The sequence below is a fragment of the Pleuronectes platessa genome, chromosome 10 (assembly GCF_947347685.1).
Source record: "Pleuronectes platessa chromosome 10, fPlePla1.1, whole genome shotgun sequence".
NCBI classification, from domain to species: domain Eukaryota; kingdom Metazoa; phylum Chordata; class Actinopteri; order Pleuronectiformes; family Pleuronectidae; genus Pleuronectes; species Pleuronectes platessa.
In genome coordinates this window covers 18,919,311-18,944,802 of record NC_070635.1, presented here as the reverse complement: position 1 = coordinate 18,944,802, position 25,492 = coordinate 18,919,311, and the positions used below count along the sequence as shown (strand labels likewise).

The 25,492-nt window shown below is 41.5% G+C and overlaps 1 protein-coding gene across 2 annotated transcripts; it reads right to left on the bottom strand.

Annotated features, from left to right (window-relative positions):
• Window positions 1-1,316: 1,316 nt before the first annotated feature.
• On the bottom strand, window positions 1,317-10,064 carry lyplal1 (lysophospholipase like 1). 2 transcript variants are annotated; one of them, XM_053433404.1, is made up of 5 exons: window positions 9,938-10,064; window positions 8,747-8,846; window positions 8,120-8,289; window positions 4,258-4,373; window positions 1,317-1,937 (listed from the first exon to the last, which is right to left on the bottom strand). In XM_053433404.1, the coding sequence occupies exons 1-5, from the start codon at window positions 10,020-10,022 to the stop codon at window positions 1,686-1,688; spliced, it is 723 nt and encodes a 240-aa protein (XP_053289379.1). In that variant the 5' UTR covers window positions 10,023-10,064; the 3' UTR covers window positions 1,317-1,685. The 2 variants fall into 2 exon arrangements, with proteins under 2 accessions (XP_053289379.1, XP_053289380.1); XM_053433405.1 differs by lacking the exons at window positions 1,317-1,937; window positions 4,258-4,373 and adding exons at window positions 4,412-4,688; window positions 6,451-6,590.
• Window positions 10,065-25,492: the final 15,428 nt, after the last annotated feature.

Below are 25,492 nucleotides of genomic sequence, written 5' to 3'. Positions count from 1 at the left end.
ACAAATAGTGGACATTATGTTTTGTGTTCATGAAACCTGAATTTTAACTGGATTGTCATCCACAAATGACAATGGTCTGCAGTCAATCAGGAAGTGTTTCCTTCATCATCTGTAGTTCTCTGCCCTGAACTGGAAGGAGAGCATGCTAAATATGGAAAAGATATTTTATAATGTCGAAGAATGGCATGAATTATTATGTGGTTGAAATACTTGTGTTTAAGTATTGAGATGTCTTCTGCAGAGGATTCACACTGAGAATTTGCACATGTGGAAAACGTTGACTTGAAATGTAAAAATAGATTTGGATCTGGTGATGTGTGTAAAATGAGGGCAGTTGTCCATTACTGACTATTTTTTTCTCAGAAGTTGGCGAGGGACACAGTAAAATCAGGGTTTTCATAAGCTTTCCAACACATAGTCCAAACAAAGAGAAAAAAAACCCTACAGAGTCACGATCATCCTGGAGACGATGGACATATTTTCAGTAAATTTGATTCAACAAATAATGAACTAATAATTCAGGACTACGTAATTGCCCTTGTTCTCCATCTCCTATTGTACTGACAGCTCGCCTTTCTTTTGCTCTGTGTGAAACAAAGTATATGTTCATTCTAAATATTCCAATTCCTATTTTTCTGTAAATAACCACTCCATCTACTTACCAACTCTAAAAAGGTCGGTCTGACTGTATGTGAATGTATAGCTCACTAACTGTTCATCTTATCAGCTTCACACTTACCATATGAATTATTAATGGCCTGATGAAGTAAAGTCTGAATTTAGTTCAATTTGAACACATGAAATGTTCACTATTAATAAAATGTGAATAAACAATCAAACAGTGCCCTATAGTCAGTGGGGAAGCATGCAGCCAGTCTTTAAGCAGAGTTGTCATCTACATCCTTGCACCATATGGGCCAAGACTGGCCCACTATCAATAACATCTGGCCAGATAGACAGAAAAGGGCTTCATCGTTCTGAAACTTGTAAAGACAACTGCTTTCCACTTTGCGCTGCTATGTACTGGGAGTAAGAAAGGGACGATTGTGTTTAAGCTTGGGTTGGTGAGCCTGGAAAAGGAAGCAAGGGCAGGGTACACTTTGAAAACTACCCACCCACTACCCATCAGCCCTCTCTGCTTCAGCGGTGCAGATCTGTCTAACTAGTGAAGCCTCATGCAGTGTAGCCTACGGGCTGGATTCACAGGCGGGTCGGTTAATAGTAGACAGGTAGACCAGCAAAACATTTGATTTGGTCTGAATTAAATGATTTGTTTTCCTTATTACACTCCTGCAAGAAATGCCACAGACAATGCCTTATTTTCAGACAACTTAATTTATTAAAGCTACCTGGACATGAAAAGATTTCAAACTAGTTAAAAAGAAATAATTTGCCAAACCTTCCCTTGATAAACGTATAATTAAATTTACTTAAATGGATGTTGGGACAGATATTTACAGCATCTGTCAAATTGTAGATATGTACCTATTAATAAAAACATAAAGCCTCTTTATTTGTTGACCGACATCCATCTCAGTTGATGAACAAATTATTAAGATACACTCCATACAGAAAACACACATTGGGTTCTTACTGTGTGGCTTCTTCAAATGTCTTTGTGTAAAGGTATTGAGAGGTGCAGTTTACATTAGGTTAAAACAACAAGGAAAACATTGATAAAACCACTAACTCTGGGAGTCAGCGGAGGTGGTAGGAGGAAGCTTGTTGAGGATCCAGCCTCTCAGCAGCTCCATTTCAGGCTGGGAGAGCTGATGATTAAGGCCTGGAAAGGAGTGGAAGGTAGTGGTCATGCCAGCCTTCTTCAGCAGCATGGATGTGTCCTCTCCCCACTGATGAAGCACCAGCTCATCCTTGGTCCCATGGCACTGGATCAACTCGGGCAGCGAGAGTCCTGCTCTGAGCCGCTCCTCCACAGCCTTCACCATGCACCAAAGTCGGATAGAAACAAAGACATCAGTATTGTGGCAAACCTTCATCAATATTGTTTGTACTGATTAAGTCAGCAACCCAGGGCTGCTCGGGCCGACAGGTGCAGGATAATATTAATAATATGTAACTTCATTATTAACATTACTGCCTACGCTGATGAGGCAAGACATTATGACTACCACCACCTAGCATTCTGTTGGTCCTAAATATGCTGCCAAAACAGCTCTGATCCATTAAGGTTTGGACTCTGAAGGTCCTTAATATCTGACATCAAGACATTAGCAGCCGATCCCTATAAGTCCTTTAGGTTATGAAATGGACACACGGCAAATTAAATACATCCTACATCTGCAATATTGACAATTATCACCCACCGACAAATACTATATGAGCCATAGCTTGACAATGACATAATAAATGACCCCTGCTTTGTTTTCACATCAGTCTACAGTGCAGCAATTCACTCAATATCCATTATGCAGTGGGTTAGAGGCTGGGGCTATTCTTTTGTTTGTAATATTGAGTAAATATAAATTTTTTTGGTTGTTATCTTGTATTTTTATGAAATTACATTAAAACGATGAACGCCCTGACAAGCAGTAGTGTGGCTTCTGAGAAACCCTGAGGACGGTGGTTCAAACATCTCGTGATCAAAGTGGAATCTCTCCAGACCACATTCTCAGGTATCCAGAGCATCATCCACCTCAGCAGCGAGGATACAAGCGGAGGCTGATAAGGCAGCACTAATGGATCACATGGCTGCATTAAAAAGGAAACATTTATTGGAAGCCAAAGAGGAGAGACTAAGGAGGGGAAAGGAACAATTTGCTCTGGAAACCGAACTGGCTGCAGTAAATGCAAAAACTTCACGTGCTGGAAATAAAAGTGTGGTTGTAAAACATCTGGTGGAATAAACTCTGATTTTGAAAGGAACAGAGCTCTGAGAACAAGTGGACTGAATCCTTATGCAGAACATTTTGTCCCATTTAATGGTGATGAAAACATCACAAGTGAAGCTCGACCAGTCCAGGCTGTCACCATCCAGCTTAAACAGATAGCAGATGCACAAACTGACATCAGACCTGCAATAAATAACATCCCCGAACAAGTGGCTCACGATAATCACCTAAAAGGACACACTTCACATCTGAGCCTGCATGCAACAATAACAGCCAGAATGATATTTTGACCATCATGCAAAAACAGAATGACACCACTGCATAATGGGTTAAGAAAGCTAGTAAGAAACTATCAGCTTGACTGACTGCCTGCACTTCTTAGAGCATTTCACAAGGGGGCAGCCAAGAGATCTTGTGAAGAGCTGGCATTCCAACTGTATTCACGAAATATAAAAAGGAGAACCAATATATTTCTTTTCATATGTTTTTCTCATGACGCTGCTCTAAAGATATCAGCTGTCCTATGTAGTTATTCTCAACCTGGGGGTCGCACATTCCTGGGGGCTGCCAGATGGTTGTGGAGATAAATATACTCAAAATAAAATTACATAGACCGAAAAGTTTTGTCTTGTTTTGCCATCCACCTTGCTAGCTATGGCATGAGTGGATGTAACTTCTCAAGTATTCCAACTCATCTGGTGTGAAACAAAATGCCTTAGTTTCAAAAGAACCCTCTGCTCACAACAAGCATCTGAAATATCAGCCTGACTTCCTGCAACATGGATTTACAGGTCAAGAGTCAAGACAGAGAAGGTGCTCTGGCCACGCAGCATCTGCCTTACAACTCATTAGCTCTTAAAGTGAGCAGTTGAGCACAACTATAACAAACCTTGTGTGTATGTAGAATAGCAGCGCTCAGGTTTAACATTGATTTACCAGGTTTAATCGTCCAGATCAAATTGTGGTGTGTTGATTTGTGATTTGTGGAATTGATGTCCTTGTTTAACCCTGAATATTGATATAACAAACCACTCAGTGCTGTACTCTTGCTTCTAGGCAGAGGATTCCCACACCAACTCCAGTTATGCATCTTTCCAAGTTTGCTCCAACATTTTAAAATGTAACCAGGCACCCGATTCAGCTGTACGTAATTAATGTAAACTCTAAACTCTATACAACTCAACAATTCTGAAGGCAATTTGGTTCAGGGCGATTAAAGGAAAAAACTATATCGAGACATGCACCTACATACATCCACTAAACAATAACACAATTAAACAGCAGGGCTGTTCGATTGCATTGAGCCAACAGTGTAATTGCTTTAGAAATACTAACAAAATATATATTTTTGAACCCATATTATGTAGAATGAGATTTTTCACTTTTACAACCATTACTGCTGATGTACCTGAAAATTGACAGAGTCCTTGTTGAGAAAGCTGGATAGAGCAAAAACTCCTGCTACATCAGGGTGGTACCGACACGCCAGATGGAGCGCCATGGCTCCGCCCATCGAGAATCCACCTTTAATTAGGCACAAAGAAAATAAAATTCATTGCAGCATCAGTAGAAGCATCAACCGAAAGTCTGGGAGCAGATTTAATTCTGTGTAACACTAAGTATCATAAACATATGGGTAACAGCAGCTTTCTCAGAAAGGTGGAAAATACCTCTCTTAAAAAGACATTAAGATGGATAAGACTCCACAGTTCCACAGTTTCAGCTTCTTTTTCCCTCTTGGAATTAGCAGTTGTTCATGAATCTGTCCTTAATCTCACACATCTGGGTACATCTGGGCACACTGTGTACATCTGGGAAAGTGTGCAAGTACCCATCATCCTGTCAGAGGGTTGACGAATGAAGGCAAGTGAAAAGAGAGAAAAGAGAGGGGGTGAAGAGATGAAGAAGAGGTGGAATCCACATGCCAGGACAAATGAGTCCAAAATGAAAATAACATGCAGCAATATGTTTACTGAAGTCGCCCCTCTTTGTGTGAGCGTGTGTGCAGTTGAACAGCTGTATCTGTGAGGACCATTTTGAACCTACAAACTACGAAGTGAGGATATTTTGGGGAAAGTGAGCATATTTGGGCCGGTCCTCACTTTCTGACCCACTTTGAATGGACTGTTTGAGGATTAAGACTTGATTTTAGGGTCCAGTTTAGTGTTAATAGTTAGGGTAGGTGGGTAAGGAATGCATTATGCCAATGAGTGTCCTCAGTAACATAGATGTACAAACGTGCGTGAAATGGAAAAAGCGCAGACTTGGTGTTGAAGACGACTCTTCAGTAAACTATGCCGGTCTCTGCCACACACACACACACACACACAAGTCTGTTACATCTAAAAGCGCACTTAGTTTGCTTTGATTTTAACTCAACAAAGTGTTACACATAATTATTCAGCTCACCACCATCACACAAGCAGGCATCATCAATTTGCTCGTGGTATTTAACATCAACACAAGTGTCAGTAAATGTTAGCTGCTGGAGGTTCTGTATAGTCTTATCTCCATACATAGTACTTTGCCAGCACAAGAGAAATGCTTTGTTAATGTTAAAGCCAACTCGAGGCTCCATAGTCAGGTCAAGTTTTATGTCTTTCATGCTCAAAACATCAGCAGAGATATATTCAAGGTAAAATTAAGGATGTTACAATGTCAAAACGGAATATTAGACTCAGACAGAGACCAGTGAGATTGATTTAGACTTTTAAGAGATACAGATGTGAAAGCTTTTGAGAGACACATAAAAATCTAATGGTTTACTATTGTTTAAACATTGTAAATGACACATTTTGTTTGGACAGTGGAGGCAAATGCTTGACCCTCTAAATATTAATGGATTATATTTCCATCTTTCTTCAACACGTTTAAAGGAAAACTTTATAATCTGCTTGTGTCTCTTGACTATGAATTGGTCTCTGTTGCCAGAGCTAAGTCACAATGAATTGTATTTATAAAGTGCTTTCTGCTCATGTTGACCACTCAAAGTTTTCTTTTCATTACAAGTCACATTCACACACATTCATACAGGGCCTCTATACACAGTGTTTTTTTCTATTACTTCAACATTCATTCACTGCCAGCAGAGGCGTCAGGGGCCGTTTGGGGATTTCAGTGTCTTGCCCAAGGACACTTCAGCAATGTTGATTGGAGGAGACGGGGATGAAAACATTGACCCTCTCGGTAGCTTCCCCAGGATCTTAAGGGTTAACTCGTTAATTAAAATGTAATCATAGGTTAAAGTTATGATGGTCAAAACTATGAAAGTAAGGCCCATGTTACAACAAATTGGAAAAACTCTATAGTAGATAGTAAAAAATAAATACTAAACGGGTCCAACAAACTGATATAACCGTACATTAATTATTGTACATTTACAAACTGTACGTCAAACTCACGTTTTCATTAAAGTTCTCAAAAAATAAAAAGGGATCTATCCATTAATGTGCTGAAGCAGACAACGTGCAATAAGAAAAGAGTTTAACTATAAATCAAAAATTATTTCCACATCATCAACATGAAGCACAGCATTTGTCATATTGAGTTGAGCAGGCCTGCAGTGTGTGTGTGTGTGTGTGTGTGTATGAGGTTCCCTCACCTCTGCACACTGAAACACAACAGCACTGCAGCCTGCAGCCAGCCTCCTCAAAAAACCTTTTCCATGGAAACTTTTGCCGCTTGTCAGTCCGTCAGCTGGGGAAATGGACTCTGGGTACACGCTGCAACATTTTTCCAGCACTGAGTATTTATAGTTAATGACAAAATGTTATGATTTAGTAAGATAATATTTCAGCAGTTTCCCAGGAGCATGTGTTTTTTCACTTTGTCTCGAGTCAAGTCTTTCACCCACCCACCCCCCCCCAACGGCTGTGCCTCAATAGTTATACATTTCTGAGCTGGGAGGTTAACCCTTTTCCCACTGGTTTCCCCTTAAAGTGCAGCCATCACTCGCGGACATTAAAAAAACACTCAATAGCCTCCTATTTGTTTCTTGTGGGAACTCTTGAATTGCATCAGCCATGTAAATACTGCTTGATCCGAGGGGATTCGTTTTATTGTTATTTATATGTGAATTTGATAAGCAGAATATTTGAGACTAAAAGCTTTTGAGGACCTTAGAATTCCTACCGAAAATCCTTTTTTTATTCTCTGTTGGCAGCATATGAAAGGACACTGTAACCTGATGAGAGAGAAGCATTCTTCATTTTATATCATGACAGAGGGAGTAAGGAACAGCCAGGCTCAGATCGGTTGAGCGTGTGTGTGTGTGTGTGTGTGTGTGTGTGTGTGTAAAAGAAGTGGGAGAATACCGAGGAAAAAGGATCCAGTAAGAGTGAAGGGGTGTGAGAAAACAGAGACAGTGAGGGAGTAAAAGGCTGACAGATGGCATCCTCACTATTCTCTGGTGCAGATGCAGTACAGTCAGTCATTGTTGTCCACCACTGATTCAGTGGATATTTTGCATTTATTGCGAAATGACTGCACCGCACCACGCTACTGTTAGGTCATATTAAACAGGCTGGGGGGGGGGGGGGGGGGAGAACAGGCAGCCTGATTACATGACTACATTTAATTCAAAAATGTTGAGTAAAAAAGCTGTTTTAAACTTCGACCGTCATTTTGTGTTTTTAGTTTAAAGGGGACATATTATACCCCCGGTGAGCCTGGTTGCGAGAGCCCCAGCTCCCCAGCGCAGCCCCGCAGTGGGAGCAGTGGGAGCCCGAGCTGGCGCAGCAGCAGCATCCTTCCACACTGTTAAGTCAACGTTTAGAGGTGTCCCGGGGGTCCCTTGTTTATGCGGCCACTTAAATGTCTGACGGGTAGCAGCAGCGAGCTAACGCTAGCCGGGCTCCACCGGCCGCAAGCTAACCGGGCCGGTGGAGCCCGGCTAGCGTTAGCTCGCTCGTCCAAGGCTATGTAGCGAGACTCCCTACATGGGCATGGAGTGATTATGACGTTTATTCAGTCGTAATCCCATTCAACGCACTCTAGCGTATCGTTTCTGACATAGAGGAACCACAAAAAATCGCGGGAGTTGTTTTTTTCCAGAGTTTTGGGGACGGTAGACATGACAGATACCCACATTAACATGTAGAAGCACTACAAAAGTGGAATTTTCTGAATATGTCCCCTTTAAAGAAAAATGTACTGGTTCTGGCTCAGTGTAGGCCCTGCTTCCATTTTTTAAGTATTAAATTAGCATCAGTATCGGTAAAAAAAATACCCAAACATTCATACCACACATAAAGTCAAAACTAGATCCATACCAATGACCACCCTGTCTTTGTGTATCCCGGCGTTGACCTCGCCCTCGATGATGGACCCTAAGGTGCTGCACATGTCGTCTATGGACTCAAGGTCCTCTGGGCAGTCCCGCGAGATCTTGAGACGGTCAAACCAGACAGTGGACATAGCCCCTCTCATCGGTGTGTACGGCCTGATGGTATCAACAGGAAGGTCAGATGTCAGCCACATTGCTACATCTTCATTTCAGGCTAACTGGACGGGTATATACACCGACAGGAACTGTGTCAGTAGGCTGTGGCTCAGGAGATATAGACCATAAGGTCAGTGGTTCGATCCTCCTCCAGTCTGCACAGGTCAACACTGTATGATATTGAAAGCCAATTGGATTTGTGCCATGAATGTTCCAAACATACAGAAATAGTCAATTTACTATAGCAGAGGAGTGATCTTACTACTTTGGCTTTCTCCAGAAAATACAGAAACAAATACAACTCATTCATGGCAAAGAGCATTGAAGAAAAATAAATTTGTGTCAACATATCAGTAACAGGTCAATGACACGGTTTATCCAACTTATCAGGGGGAGTTTTATCTGCAGCTTCTGAGGTTAATGGCAACGCAATTGCCCCGCCCAGCTGAAGACTTACCTAGCTGGGGCTGTGGGATAAATAACTTTGATGTGGCTGAAGGCCAGATCTGGGGACATTACATCTCGAACCCAGGCTCTCAGTCCCCTCCCAGTGTCACCTAGACAAGGAGAAAAAAACTAAATCAGTAGACTGCAAAAAGAAGCAGACAAGGTACAGCACCATGTATTGATGGTTATATTGGCCATGAATCCAGGATAATGACATAAGCTGTTTTCAGACATGACCTTCGGGGGTGAACCTCTGCTCAAGGTCACAACAACACAGAAACCTCGAGAGCATGGGGGGGGGGGGCAGAAAGCAGAGGCAGGATAACATTAATTCTGCTGCTGAGATCACATGTTTTTGTTTACAGCACATCGCAGTGAATCTTGTAAAGGATCTCCTGCTTTGTTCTAATTTGGCGGAGAAACTTGGCGGAGAAACTCTGCAGAAAGCCCGGAGGTTCTCGCACAGACATTTCCATTCACACACAAAGCCACTTCGGAGAATGTCCCGAAATTCGGTGGAGTTCAGTGGCTGCCTGAAATCAGCTATAACACATCAGACTGTATCATGTATCCTCATGTTTGACACAAAAGTTTGTATTCAACTTTTAAAGGGCATGGCAAGGTTTCATGCACCTAGGAATTACAATGTTTAGGGTACTGTATAAGGTTTAAGGTTTACATCTCTTGTAGCAAGAGTGGAAATGCTGTGTAAAACAACACATTAAAAATAAATAACAGCAGAATAGTGGGAGGAATAACATAATAACAATATCAGTCTGTTGATCATTATCCTGAATGCAGCAAACATTCATGTAACCACTTCCACTGGAGTGAACTCTAGTGTCCTTAAAAGTCTAGTCATGTGAACATTTCCCTGCAGGACTTCCTTCTCAGTGAATAAATAACTAAGGTGCATTTAAAGTATCTGATGCTTTTTCAGTGTAAGTGAGATTTGACTCAGATCTCTTCACAATGAGCTGCAGTGTTTCAGCTTATCCCTGAATCTGGCAGAGCTGCACAGTGTCCACCATAACAAACACAAACACTGCAGGTTTCAAAGCTCACAGTGACCAGGCTTCGTTAGCTTTAACCACGTTGAACTCTGCATTAGAGAACAGGTCAGTTTCCCCAGCGGAGTCAACGAGGAGCAGGTCCTCGCTCCGCCATGTTGTGAGGCACACTAACAACACACTGTAAGCACCTGAGCCGTGCAGGAAGATGACCGAGGCAGAGTGTTTCCCCGCCGGAGAAACCGCACATGTCTTCAGCCTCCGCGCAGCAGCCATGACAGATGGAGAACAACTCGCCGTCAGTGGGAAACCTCGCGAGATTTCTGGAACGCGTTTGTGTGTGTGTGTCTGTGTGTGTGTGTGTGTGTGTGCGTGTACTTGCACAGGCACCTTTGTAAGGACCATAGTGAACATAATCATTAAAATAAATACGAATAAAGCTATTTTCGGGACGTGAGGACATTTGGACCGGTTCCCACTTTCTGACACACTGTCAAAGGCTGTTTGAGGGTCTTGTTTTTAGGATCAGAATTAGGAATAGGGTATTAGGCATTTAGATGTGATGGATAGCGTTAAAGAGTCAGGGGCTAGAGAATGTCTCATGCCAATGAGTGTCCTCCCCAAGATTGAAGTACAATGTAATGTGTGTGTGTGTGCGTGTGTGTGTGTGTGTGTGAGAGAGAGAGAGAGAGAGAGAGAGAGAGAGAGAGAGAGAGAGAGAGAGAGAGAGAGAGAGAGAATATAGCTTCTCTCAGACATGAACCCAAGAGAACTTCTGTGAACTCACATCTCCGAGTTAGAACCTTTGAACTTTCTCTGGCCAGTGCCGTGGTAAAAAGTCAGGATGAAAAGTGGTGCCATACACAGTGATGCAGGTGTCAAGAGAGCTTCTGATGTTAAAGGTCCATGCCGGTGTCAATGTGCTGTAAACACAAACAAGTGATCTCTCCACAGCAGAATTACTTCCAGCCTCTGCTACTGCACCACCCCTCATCCGAACGCTCTGGGGTTCAGAGGTTAACTTCCCGATAGCAGATCAAAACCTGTCAACAGCCCAACTGACAAATTAGATCACTGGAAAACCTAAGTTCTACAGGACCCTGAGGGCAATAAAATACATTTTAATATGGAGAGCAATAATAAAGAGCAACTGGTCCCATTATAAATAAGTGCATTTGTTTGACTGTTCCATGTCCACACTGGTTTAAACACAAATAAGAGTTTCACAATGAGTAAGAATACAACAACTAATATAATTCAGACAGGATTCCTGACAGTGTCTGTGCTTTGACTTTTGTTCTATCACTGCAGCTAAAGCTTCTTGTGTCTTTATTATTTCTGCCAGTCGTGGCTCATCACACATACTTCTGACTTTACTTCATTCTTTTGTCTGGATTATATATTTATAATAATTTGTTCATCATCAGGAAAAAGGCTGAATAAATAACTATGCATGTTTACAGCTTGATTGAAGGATCGATAATCATTTCTTATGTTTTTTTCAGTTCTGTAATAATCATTTACATTTCACGATGTCAAATTCCACCTCTGTCTGTCGCTAAAACTGAATTAACTGTTGGTATCAGTGTTTCTTCTCATTTGTCATTTTATACTTAACGCTGACAATGTTGACAGTTGACTTAATTATAGGTTAGAGAATTCATGAACACGTGTTTTCCTTTGTGTCTGCTGCCGAAGAAAAAGGTCTCATTCGGTTCAGTCAGACAGGATACATGTTGCAAAAGACACACACAGTATATTCCATTACAACACTGAATGGATATAGAAAAACACAACCAATTAATCCAGAGCATGGTGTATTTAAGTGTACAGGAATTGGTTGTAAAGCTATACACATCATGAGATGACAAAATAGATGTATGAGCAACTGGGTGACACTAAAAAACAACAAAGACATCTAAACTAAACACTGTTTTGCTGCACTTGTGCAATGACTGTTGGTGTTATCTTAACTTAAGCCTGTTTTCCAGCACTGTTTCATACACAATGAGGTGATATAATGGAATGTCTGGATGTGCATATCAGCTTAAACACATTTGTTGGTTTTATCTTGTATAAACCTTGGCCTCTTTAACTTGGATTCTGGTCATTCTCTTCGGTCTCACACTCAAAGAACAACATGAACAGTGTCCCTGCCCTGAACTCTGCTAATGATGCTGAGATTGGGGTGACCGAAGTTTGGCTTAATGAGGCCTGAACCAAGTCCAGTTCCTGTTGTAATGGATAAGAGGACTGAGGTCCTGTCCTCCAGATCTAAAATTCAGTCACAAGTTGATCCCAGGGCAAAAATTAGCCATTGGAAATAAAATGATAGTATAAGGTTATATTCTCAACGTCAATTAGAAATGTTTAAATTTTGTTTTTTTTTCCTTATTTCTCATCCATGACACTATCCACAGTAACCTATGGGTCCCTAGTGTTATGACTAAGGGTAAGACGCTTAGCGCTGTATGGTAAGACGGCAGACAGAGACTGAAAATCACAGTAAACACAAAGTTTGTGCTCAAGCAAAAACGTTTATGCTCAAGCAGTAAATGAATAAGTCATTGTAAACAAAAATAGACTCTAACATTCATTTGACAGATTCTATTCAAAGCAGCTTTTCATATATCCCTAATGAGCAACCAACAGTGTATCAGTGCCACACTGAAGGTGTGTTTTTTAGGAAATGAGACAGTAGAAAGTCTTGAAATGGTTACAAGATTCAATCATAAGCCTGAGCAGTGAAATAGCAGCGAATTAATTCTGACTCCGTTAGCTCTTGCGAAAGGTCTTAAGCATCGGCTATTTTAACTTATCAAAGGAAAAGCCAAGGACTTTGATAACATTAACATTCACTTTTATTTAGTTTCTGTCACATGTCAAAATATCAGAGGCCCGTTGAAATGGCAACTGGGCTTCTTTCAATGCATACACTTCATGCTTCACATTTGGAGACCTTACTTGCCTGTTTCTACCTGCAAACACTTTTCACTCTCAGCGTTTTCCCTGCTTTTTGATCAGTGGTACGTTCACCCTGTTAAACAGTGTATCACCACTGACCTCAGTATCCTGCTTCAGCGTACACTGCAGTATGCAGCCTTGGCTGCTCTCTTCAAGCTTTTATTGCCTCACATCAAAGCCCAGAGAACCACATAACTCAACCAACATGAAAGTGCGGCAGAGTGTACATTTTTTCGTGGAGAGAAAAACTATAAACATGGCGAACCTTTAACAGATATGGGGTGACTGTGGCTCAGGAAGTAGAGTGGGTCGTCCACTAACCAGAAGTGGTTTGATCCCCGGCTGCTCCATTCCGTGTGTCTTTTAGCAATACAGTTCCGCCAGTGTGTGAGTGAAGGGTGAATGGGTGAATGGCAAAACTGTGCTTTAAAACATATAAATACAGACTATTTACCATAGCAGAGGGGCTACACCGATGCTATTGGCCTATTGTGGCAATGTGCACTCAACTGCTTGTTGCTTTACTTTGAACCTTGCTCACTGTATGCTGTATGTAATCTGTCTGTGATTTCCTTTACCTACAGCATGGGAGCAGAAGTTTTGGATTGGCAGGAATGTTCACAGGAGGCCAAGGAATTTTAATGGCAACACTGTATTATTCTCATGTGTGACTTTGATGTCGATTGATGCAGCCTTCATTCTTTTTTTCACAGTGAAAAATTAGAGGCATACATGTCAGTACAGAGGTCAACAGGGAAACGGTTTGGTATATTGCAGTTTCACTGGACAAAATTGGTCTAATGAAACTACTTAATCTGTCCCAAAAGCATGATTGAGAAATAAATGATCCTGTTTATGACCTTGCTTTAGCCACAAGCTGTCTCTTGCCCACTCTCCAAACTTCTCATTCTCAGTAATCCCCATGCCTCCTTCCCTCCCTGCCTCCCCTCATGAACAGGGCAGCCACTGTGGAAGTCGTCCTGCTCCGGGTGCATGGGCGTGGGGGTGGCTTTAACCTCGCAAAACTATTCCAGGGAAACTTTGGCCCCTCTAGTTCTGTGTTGTTGAGGTCAGATGTGGGGTAAAGAGAGCTGATCTTAGACCAGCACTCAGGAGGAAATGTGTCTCCTATGGGTGTTGGGGAAGCACCTGCTCAGGCCTTGGATTCAACCCTAACACAGAGTTTCTATAGTGAGCCTGACTTCACATCAGTTTCCATTACATAGTGCAGAAAAGAGAACGCAGTGTTTTCTGAGCTGTGTGCCTCTGCTGCCAACTTCCAATAGTGTTTTCTGGAAAATAAAGGGTGATGGGAGTCATTCTGCTGCTTTGCACGGTACAGGCTCTGCTCGGGTGGATTTTGGATGGACGCCCTCTGGGATGGATCTTTGCCTTTTGTTTTTTGATAAATCTGTCACAGACAATAACTAGAGGACAGGAACTTGGAGAAGTAGGACATTTAAAGGAATGGGAAAAGCCATTTGTTTTTTTTTATCTGAGAAGACGTTTCTACGAGTTAATCAACAAATCAAGAACCCCAAAGCTCACTGATAAACACATTGTATATCCTTTAGTTGCAAAGCAACATAAATGTAAACGTCATTGTTAATTTTGCTTCAATAATATTTTCCATCTTGAAAGGTGTATATTTTAACTATTATACCAATGTTAAAGGTCAGTAACAGTTAAACTGCCAACCTGCCAGTGTGAAATGCAACATGTTGTATTAAGGTTTCTAATTAAAAGGATTTCTAAAAGGCATTAGAGTTGTTGGTATGTGCGTTTATGACCTTAAAACACAACGTGTTTCATACAGCTTAAGGTTGCCTGTGATATAGTATTGTGATTGCAACTCTGTGCAAGAATGTCAAACAGTATCACTGATTTAAAGCTTCATTTGCACACATGGAGAAGAGACTTAGTCCTGTATCGCTTGTTTAAGGAAACTGCTTTGGAGCTGAGGCCTGGTTACAAATGCAGCACACCTAAACAGGTTGGGATCAGAAAGGCTATAAAGCAGAACTGTCCAATCCTTTCTCTCTCTCCCCTCGTGTGTTGACTGACTTTGGCATTTGGGTTTCGCGCACATACACACACTCTTCCCCACTCACTCACTAAGACACTGCATAGTACATACTGACCTTCAAACAGACCCTCCCTGTTGCATCTAAGTTATTTACCTCATTAAAACATTCACAGCATCATTATCACTTTGAGCAAGGGCAGTGGCAATTCCAGACACTGATAGCTCCATGTACGATGTTTACTGGATATGTTGCAGAGTAGCAGCAGTGTGGATGACAAATTGCACTGTTATTTTTCTAGGTTTATGTGATAACTGCAGACCACAGGATGTGACTGAAGGGAATGTCGGGGAGTTTACCGTCTTATCGAGGGAAAAAGAGGGGAAGGAGAGCAGCCCTGTAGGTGGACCTGGTGATTAATGTGCACTCGAGCTGGCAGATACACAACCCACGTTCATGCCTCTCACAGGAGCGAAACACACTTTGGCACTGAAAGAAAAACACCATCGCGGTAATTAATAATCCGATGTGAACACAACTGCAAGTTGAATTTCTACTGCACCATTGTTGTTTTCCATCTGAATATGTGTCGTAGACATTCCAGTGCTGAGGAAAATGTGTGCACCAGAACATGATCCTAAGAGGGTCTAAGGAGGGGGAATCAGAGGCATGAGTTTGCTCCTGCAACATAGGTCTATAGTTTCTGTATCATATATCGAACCTATAGTGGTGATTTTATCAGATATTATCCAGCCAACACGTGTAGAGGTTGTTATTGAGGGTGCCTCAAGATGTATATTGAAGTTACCAGTAGGATTTTGTAGTGCAACTATAAAGATTAAACTCTATATCAGTGGTCTTCAACGTTTTTCAGGCCAAGGACCCCCAAACTGGGCAAGAGATGGAGCAGGGACCCCATACTATATATATATTTATACAGTAGGGGAGAGCGGCGTAATGTGGGAAATTTTTTACATTTGCTCCCCTCTAGACGAGCTTAACTGATATATCAGTAAAATTTACACATTTCCCATTAATTCAGGATGTTTTCTGATATGGAAATGATCAGAATGTCTTCAGGACAAAGGGCAGTGAAAATATGATTGTTTTAAAAAAAGTGGTATTGTGTCCCACTTTACCCCAGCTACGGGGTAAAGTGGTCCACTTACTTTTTCCACTTTAAAACTACCATAACAACACATGCTGTAATAGTTAAAATCCCGACAGCTAGATTGACAACCACTAATATTGGACTAGTAACAGAATCATGGGGATTGGTCAATTAAGCACATTTATGATTATTATGATTCATATGATCTCTTGCACACCCTAGCTTACCTGCACATTGTTTCTCTGTCCAATTGGCAGGGACAGGGATATTGTTTTTCTCTGCGTATTCAAATGCCAGTTCACGGCACTTAACTGGAGCAAGGCCATGGAACTGGTCAGCTAGTTGTATCAAGTGTTTGGCCAGCTCCTCCTCCATCTCATCTGTTAATATTCTCTTTACCTCAGCTACTGCACCCCAGGCTACTGATTTTACTTTCCCTTTCTCTTTTTTCTTTATGAATCTTTTGAGGGTTGTCTTATCAATATTTCTTCCCTTCCAGCTTTTTTTAAGGACTTCTTTCCTTGCATGACCTCAGCGGCTGCACTCTCCATCTCTGCGATAGGTGTTTGGCCCCCGGTTGTCTTCCTGGTGTATAGTTTCTTGGCATGATGGCTTTTCTACAATGTTTATGACATTAAAAATAAAACATATATAATGTAATATAACACTAGAATATGTTTAAGACTAAACTTAACTTGTGCTTCATGGTGGGGTAAAGTGAGACAGTGTCCCACTTTACCCCACAGCATTTGTCCCACTTTACCCCGAAGCCACAATTTTTGAAAAACAACATCTTTTAGCAATTCAGGCTAATCTTCAGCTAGCATCAATCACATGGTTTTATATGTTAGATGTTCACCAACATGTATGATATAAGTTTTTCTACCTGATTCAATTTGTTTTGACACAACAGTTGATTAAGTTCAAAGCAAGAAAATTTACTTTTACATGCAAAACATTTTTTGGGGTGAAAAAACATACTCTCCACAGCACCAGCACCAACTTCTCCTTCGTGGCAAGGGGGGAATGGGAGGGGCTTGAAAACATATTGGTAAAATGACCACAAATGTGTTCCGTTGCCTAGATACAGGGGGTTTCTCACATTACCTGATGTCCCACATTTCCCCGCTCTCCCCTATAAAATTGTGTTTTATATTAAACTGGGCCTAGTGCCTTGTATAAACATAGCTACCCTGTTATTGTGCAATCAATACTAAGCTTATCAAATATTACAAGGGTTAATTTATTCATGTTTTTAATTTAAACATGTGCAAGGTACAGGGGGGCCATGCCACTGCCATTTATAAACATACATCTTGCATACAACTCTGAGCTATTAAAGTAATTCACAGATTCATGTTTTATTTTAAACATGCATGTAGAAGAGACAGTGAATCCTCAAGCCATCTGTGGATGGCACACATACGCCCACATTAGTGAGATGTCGGACCCTGATAGGCAGCACACAACTTATCTAATCTTGGACGGATGGAGCCGTAAGGCAGAGGGTCATATCAGCCTCACAATATGTTGGATGAATGTAAATATGTATTTAAAGACATTTAGGATGTGGAAAAAAAATTATAAAAAATTAAAGAAATTGTCTAATCAATCAAAGATTTCGCGACCCCCCTGCAGTACCTCCGTGGACCCCCTAGGGGTCGCGGACCCCCTGTTGAAGACCTCTGCTCTATATCATCTCAAGTTTGTAAGTGGTTTCTCAGAATGGGAATTTCCTGTTTACCTGGAGAAGTGACCACTGACGACTTTCCCTTAATAGTGGTTGAATTGCAGTGCCTGTCGTTTGAAAAAAGACCGAAGCATGAAAGTTGATCCGAGTGATCCGGGGGATTTTCAACCAGACAGATGTCGTCGGAAAGGGTCAATATACACATGACTTGACTCAGTGGCTGATGGATATTCAGAGGCAACACAAAATACCTCAAGGGAAAGCTATGAAAATTATTTCGTACAATAAAGGTTTAAAAAAAAAAGATAATGATGATGACATTGAGCAATTAGTTTTTTTCTTTTCTTTTTTCCATCCCCCTCTATTGGTCAGCCCCTGCTCAACACATCCACTCATGGTACAGTACAAGCAAGGCATTAGTAGACAGCTGCTTACCTCTTAACAGTGTTGTGTCCCGTAAAGGAGCTGGTGTTGCCTTTATTAATTCATCCTCTATCCAGCATTTTGTGGCTGCTGTTGGCTATTTTCTCTAAAAGGCACATTGACTACCAGATGATGCATCAACCATTTGTGCAATCTTTGTGGCTGTGTCCCATTGACATGTACTGGGATTGGTGGAGTGGAGGGTTTGGGCAGCAGCATTTCTTGGACGTTTTGTCTGGGTGGATATTCTAGCGTTGAGGCGCTGAATTTATGTTAGAATTGGGACATTTTGGACGTAGTTCAGTTCTTTGGTGTTTGCTGTTTTAATCCACAACAACTCAGCTACTGGACTCAGAGGGAGGTCTACACCATCTTTTGGAATTTTAATTTGTAAATGAGCCTGTACAAGCAGATGGCTGTAGCACAGGTAGGATTACTCATTGTATCATGATATTTGTCTTTCCTGTTTGTGCTTTCCAGGCTGCATTGTCCTTTTTAGAACTTCAAGATGCCCCTCATATCCATATAATAAGGAGATACAATGACATATTTAAACATTTATTTGGTAGTAGCTGTAACACACGGCTGAGGGGAGCAATAGAATATGATCTGTAATATCTGAAATCAAGTACAGAATAACAGGTTCTTTATTGGCAGTAAAATTCTAATTTCCTCCACAAATGTGTCCTGAAAGGCACCCTGTAATGAGCTATATAGGCTAAGCTGCAAAACTAGATTTCACATCAGTAATCTTGGTTTGTATGGGAACACTGACGTCAGTGTCTCCTCACTGCCTGCAGAAAAAGTGAGAAGCCTTATATTCCATGCCTCAACCAGCCCTTAAGAGCCACAACCAATACTAACAAACATCTTATTATCCAATCAGCATAATTAGTGGTGATTGAAAGGTTCATTTCACACTAATGATTATTTTTATGATTTATATCAAAGTGGAATGGAAGGAGGCTGTTGTGGTGATGATTTCTACATTTTATTGCGATTCTTTTTTCCACTGAGCATAGTCCCATAATCTGCATTTAAATCCAAAGGCAACATACTGTGGATTGAATATGTGTCTGGTGTGTGTGTCTGTAAGTGAGTTTGTGTGTGTGTGTTACACACTGACCCTCTGTCTTAACATGTAGGTGCAACAGACCTCCTGTGTGGGATTGTTTGAATACTGCAGCATTGAGACCTGCAGGTCTGTGGAGGGGTAGTGGTTTGGATGGTAAATGGGTTGGAGGTCCCTAGACCTCCTGTCAATTTCCCTGAGACCCTGCCTTATCCACCTCACTAAGCCCCAGCATGGGTTCATGAGTGCATGTCTGGTTATACACAGAAACAGGGGTGTTTTGTGTCAATTGGTGACGAAATTGCTGTGCATATTCTGTACACACGGGGCACGTTGTGTTGAAATGAATGGAGCCTTAACTGGGATTGGAGCCCTCCGGCCTCTTCCACCACTGATTTCTTTATGTATCAACAAAAGGTAGAGTTTTTGTTTCACAGAGTATGACAAAGTGTGGATCTAAATAGCAGCAATATGGGTAATTTGCTCCAAAAAAAAATCTAACACGTAGCTAAAATAAAAAATAATTTTATCCATGAAATAGGGGTTTCAAATTCCGATTTCATTTTTTTCATTGAAGGTTAAAATGTTCCTGAATGTGACTGGCAGTCCTGACTAAGTTCCCCTTTACGTTGAGGCGGCCATGTAACCTGTGGGCATGGAGGTGGGTCAGAGAGGACCTCCAGGTGAACCAGGGAATTGGAGGGACCAGTGATTGGCAAAACTAAGATTAGTTGACCAATTACCTCTCCCTATATTCAAAAGGCAGCAGGAGAGCTGCCACAGGAAGAGAGACACATGGCAGAGAGACACGAGACACACACCCCGGGGACAGGAGAGGACACAGAGACAAAGCTGAGCCGAGAAACCTGAAAAGGTTGTGTGTAATTTAGGTACACCAGTAGCGCGCCTGCCACCTCTTTCTTTTTCCATTTAAGTTTAATGTTAGAGTTTGTTTTCGCACCTGTTAACCAAATGAAGATGCTGAAAAGCAAATGGTTTGTCCTTGGCTGTGTTTGGGAGACCCAGTCAGCATCGTCAATTGGTACACAACTATTGTGCGTAATGTTATTGAAACATCTAAGGACAGATCGTTGTTCAATTATCTGGTTACATTCATTGAAAGTTAAGTTAAAATCTAAAAGCACAGAGAGTGGCTGCTTATGGTTGGGGCACAGGAGTTGAGACTGTGATAAGCATTTGACCTGCAAGATTTGTTGACAACACCATCCCACAATGCTTCATAATTCACAACAGACACAGAACATTCCAAAGACCTGGTGGCATATAATCATCTAAACAACATCTGGGACTGGGGATGATTGTTGTTTACTCTCAATCCTACCAGTACAAGTTAAGTCCATCAAAGCTCTTGTTCTGAGGATCTCATTAATAGTTTTAATCTGGCTGTAAGACAAACTCACTTTCTCCCAAGAACCATGGGACAGGTAAGGCTTGTGCCCGCCTGCATGAGTGTCAGGGCTTTGAGATGTTTGGGTTGGAGACAAACCTTTTCTACAAATTCCACGAGGTACTCACACAGAATAAAATGCCTGTAAGTGCAGACAGCATTTTGAGTTGTTGATTAGAAGCAATGCTCAAGTTGTTGGAACCTTAGGAGTTCATTAAAAGTCATGGTGATATGCTATAAGAATGGCATTGATATGGGTCAACAGTCCTGCAGGAAAGATTTAGGTGCTACCAAGTACATGAAAACTGTTGACAACTCTGCATCACACCAAGAGGGTCAATATAACCTGATATTGCCCTTTAAGAAGGACAGTGTATCTCTGCCAAATAACTTCTCTGTGGTGGAGCAAAGGATACGTGGCCTGGATAGGAAGTTTCAGATAAGTGAACTTTTTATCAGGAGTACAAATCTCACCTCAATGATGTGATTACAAAGAACTATGGAGAGCAAATACTGTACCTACACGGTGGATGCCCTCAAGGGAGGATTATTGACCCATCAACTCTTGGAGGCTGTCAACCTCAGTAGCACATTGCTTGCAGTATACCATGTCTATGAAGTATTGTATATATGATATTTCGTCTTCATGAAAATGATCCCTGACTTTGGATTCATTCAAAGGCAAAAAGAGCTCTTCCATTCCCGGCTCCTCCTTAAGTCCCAGCAGAAATCCTGTAAGTCCCAAATCCATTCTTGTTTTACATTACAGTATGGGCGCCTAGTTCACCAAAGCTGAGGTCAACGTAATGAGAGAATGGAAAAACTGACTTTTTTCTTTCTCTTATTCATTCTTTCATTTTAACTGTGATGAATTTAACATGTTGAGATCCAATTGTACATGAAAAGCCTCCCAGCAACAGCCATACTTTCCAGGTTTGTTAACTCAGTTGAGTAACTTTCCCATAGAGTTAGAAATGCAGCCATATGTGATAAGTGCAGCTGCACTTCCTTCTCCAATTTGATGACTGCGGCTGCTCTGCCACGCTTCTGCAGTTTCCATCTCCTGTCAGCCTACTTTCCCACCGATAATGAAAACTTGCAGCTTGGATTGGTGAGGCACTTTCCCAAACTGAGAGGATTTTAACCATTTATTCTCAGACAAAGTGAATGAAGACACCACTCTCATACAATAGGTGAGTTTGTGATGTGTGTATAGTACTCTGGAAGTTGACTGGGTCATCACTCTTTCACTGCTCTCTCATCCAAGGAAGAGCCTGCTGCTGTTTGACGTATGGGTTTCTATGGCTGATATTCCTATTCCAGGAATGATGCACGGACTTGACTTTTTTTGACACATTTCTGGCAACTCAGCTGAGTAATACCCTGCTGGCCTAGTGGTCTGTAAAGTAAAACAACTATAGGAGCAGGACTTGGCAGAAACATGGTGTAAATGGATCTGGAGGTGAAAAACCACAGGTAAACACCCACCACATGCATCTGGATGACATCGAAACACCCACAGTTGTTAAACATCAATAAATGCACAAAATGGCAAGCAGGGATAGACAAAAAAAATCTAAATACATATATTTAAAACATGTGGTAGACAAAAACATTGATGATCTGACTGAAGAGGTTCCCACTCTCATAAAGGTGAACTTCAATTATTATTTGATAATAATAAAAACTTTTAACGTGAATGTATGGATGCCCAAGGCCCAACACAGTCAATAAAAACAGACTCCCATCTGTGACAATTGCAGGACCGGAAGATGAACGGCTTCATACCATAGAGTCCTGGCATTTCGTTTAGTACATAGGCCTGGTTTTATTTGGGGAAATACAGTAGTCATAGCAGGGATCTCATGTAGCAGCTCAGCAGGAGGCACACTAAGGACACGCCGCCTGTGTCAACAACACACACGCAAGAGCTGCCGTCATGTGCTGACCCAGGCTTTATAGTATTGGACAAAGTAATAGATGTCAGGGTCAAGGTAACCTTATCCTAATGTTCAAATAGTATGTGCAGTCATTCTTCGATGACTCAATACTTCAATACTTTTGATCTGAATCTTACCCTCCTACCTTGAACCAAATATATAACGCATGGCTCTCCTCCCTGTGCCTGCCCCCTTCCATACATCCGAACCCTCTGCCCAGTCCCTACCTTACTCAAGCCCATACTTGCGTGCCCCCCTCTGTTAGGTCGTTGGGTTTATCCCTGGCTTGGCCCGTCATGCTGATGGACAGGGACAGTTGGATTTCCTGGCGTCAAATCAAAGCCAGCACTTGGCCTGAAAGACAACGCTCCATTCAATAAGGGGGTCCATCCCAGAGGGTAGATCAAGGAGTTATTCAATCCACTGCTGCCTCTCTCACATAGCCTGAAGAACACACACACACACACACACACACACACACACACACACACACACACACACACACACACACACACACAAACACACACACACACACACACACACACAGACACACACACACACACACACACACACACACATACACAGAGAGAGATATACTTTTTTAATGGAGAGGCACACAGCATCAATGCACAAAAGAAGTTGGCCGCGTGACAAAGATATCGTGGTTGAGCATGATCTGAGCTTACATCTGTCTAATTTAGCTGAGTATCAGGATCCTACAACAATAAACAGTAGCTATGTCGGCTTCACTGAGGAAGCCCCACATCCTCTTACACCCGTATGTATTCCATTCGCTCTGACAGAGGCACTCAATCTGCATGATGATGCTGTCATCTCATTTAAGGCAGATTTCAAACCAAAGCAATTTTTAAAAGGCAATATTCAATTTAATGTTTTTTACCGTTATCATTCAAATTTCATGAAACTGATCTTTTTTTCTTTGTCCGCTTCAAGGGGTGTGGTGGTACTGCTGAGACCTGAAGAGTGAGACTCAGCCTCATTGTTAAACATCTGTAATGTTGAGGATGAAAAAGGTACAGTAGTAGTAACCCTTGAAAGTAGCAGTAGTAATCCTTAATAATAAACTAGGCAATTGGAATTGGTTTCGCTAACTGCTTATTAACTCAACAACAAAGAACATATCCTCCTCCTTTAGCCAATCCCAGATCCTCTCTTTGATTCAGTTTCCTCTCATTGGTTTCTCACAGGATCCCGAAGTTTGATTAACGGCAGTAACATTCCCTTGGATCCACTGATCTTGAACAATTAACAACAGCAAGCACAGCCAAATTTGTATTGTAGTGACAATGTGCAAGGGGGTAAATCCAGTTTCCAGGGGAACAGGGCACAGCGTTTGTAGAGAATCCAGGAGATAGTGTGGCTGAGGGCGCTGGCAGAGCTTGACAAACTGAACCAGGGAGCCTCTAAAAAGCATAGAAGACAAAAGGCCTCGGACAGAAGGTCCTATACAGCAGGTGATGATTTAGAGGTGAGGAATCAGGTGCAGTGAGTAATTGACAGGGAGTAGCAGGAACTCGAAGACATGTCCAGCCATCTAAAGCCATGTGAAGGCTTCTGGAGGAAACAGAAACCAATTCAGAGCTTACAATTCTAATATGTTCAATTACTGATATAATTAGTAAAAACCTAATGATAACAATCAACAGCAAAAACCAATTCAGATTCCAGATCAGTTTCAGATTAATGCAAATGAAGGTCCAATCCCTAGGACAAAGTGCATCAACGTAACTTTTGCATGTTTTTATTATACTGTAATATTTATAGTGTCACTCTATCCCTTAAAAGTGCTGTGTTAAAGAAATAGGCCTTAATATTTAGTGAAACCTTTCCACAGTTGTATAAACCCTGGCGGCGGTATGCACTCTACTGTTTGCTAATCCCTTTGTAAGACATCAAAATATATGACCCTGACCCCTATGCAGTGAATACTGTGACCTGTGGTCTGGAGTTGATGATTTCTTTCGATTTCCAGTATTTATGGTGACATGATGACTCCTGATACTCCAGTTACTGAATGAACAACATTATAAGATGTAGTTGAAAACTCAGAAAAGCTGTTGAGTGGACCTCTGATCTTCAATTATTGTAGAGAACAGCCTGCATTTTGCAATCCAACACTCATGGGTATTTACACTTCTCAGAGGTCATCTCCTCAGTGTGGAATTGCCAGCTTGTTGGAATGTGTGTGTATGTGTGTGTGTGTGTGTGTGTGTGTGTGTGTGTGTGTGTGTTCCACATGCACACACCCTGGCCAACTGAACCTGTGTTCTGATGTGGTCTGACCGCAGAATGAAAATGTGGTCCTCATTTGCGGAGAGCTGAGTGTTGTTCTCTGTAGCTCTGTGCAAGCTAAGAGTTAAAAGCATGCAAATGTGGTTTGCTTTGGATGTGCTGGCTGGCTTCCCATAATGATAATACCAGATCACTATTACTACAGTGCCTAGTAACCCTCCCCATTATATTCCCATCCAACACACATTACGGATGGGAATCTCCAACTTGATTCCAGTTTATTTCCTTTATTTTTTAATAATTGTTGGTTTTTATCCCAAGTAGGATTTTACACACATCTTTGATGTAACACAGGGTCACTGGAATCAAATGTTCTCATGCCTTAAGTCTCACAGACACACAGTCTCATACACACAGTCTCACAAACACACAGTCTCACACCCACACACACACACACACACACACACACACACACACACACAAAAAAAACACACACACAAGCTCCTAATGTCCCATGTCTTGATTGATACATTTTTATTGTAGAGCTAGAAGCTCCAGGTGCCGTTTTCCAATCCCGTGTGAGGGTTCACACATGCTGTTTAGTATTCCTCTTTTATTTTTTATTGTACAATAAATAATTAGTCATTCTGACTTGTTTGTCTCCATAAATGTATTTGCTTTGTAAACAGTAATATGTCTTTGTAGAATTGAATTTCTTATCAGTGTACAGAAGTTGTCTTACATTTTGGGTTTGATCAATATATACCTATATGTGTACTGCAATATCTCTAAAAAATCGTTATCTTTAGAAGAGTAAGATGATAAGTGTTTTAGATTGTGCACGATAAGTAACTGATTAAA

Bases quoted from the DNA above. Each gene is read 5' to 3' on its own strand.
- lyplal1 (XM_053433404.1), bottom strand. From the start codon at position 10,022: ATGGCTGCTGCGCGGAGGCTGAAGACATGTGCGGTTTCTCCGGCGGGG. The intron at 8,847-9,937 runs GTGCTTACAGTG...CTCCTTGTCTAG, and splicing joins CATCTTCCTGCACGGCTCAG to GTGACACTGGGAGGGGACTG. The intron at 4,374-8,119 runs GTATGGATCTAG...GCCTAATTAAAG, and splicing joins CAAAGACAGGGTGGTCATTG to GTGGATTCTCGATGGGCGGA.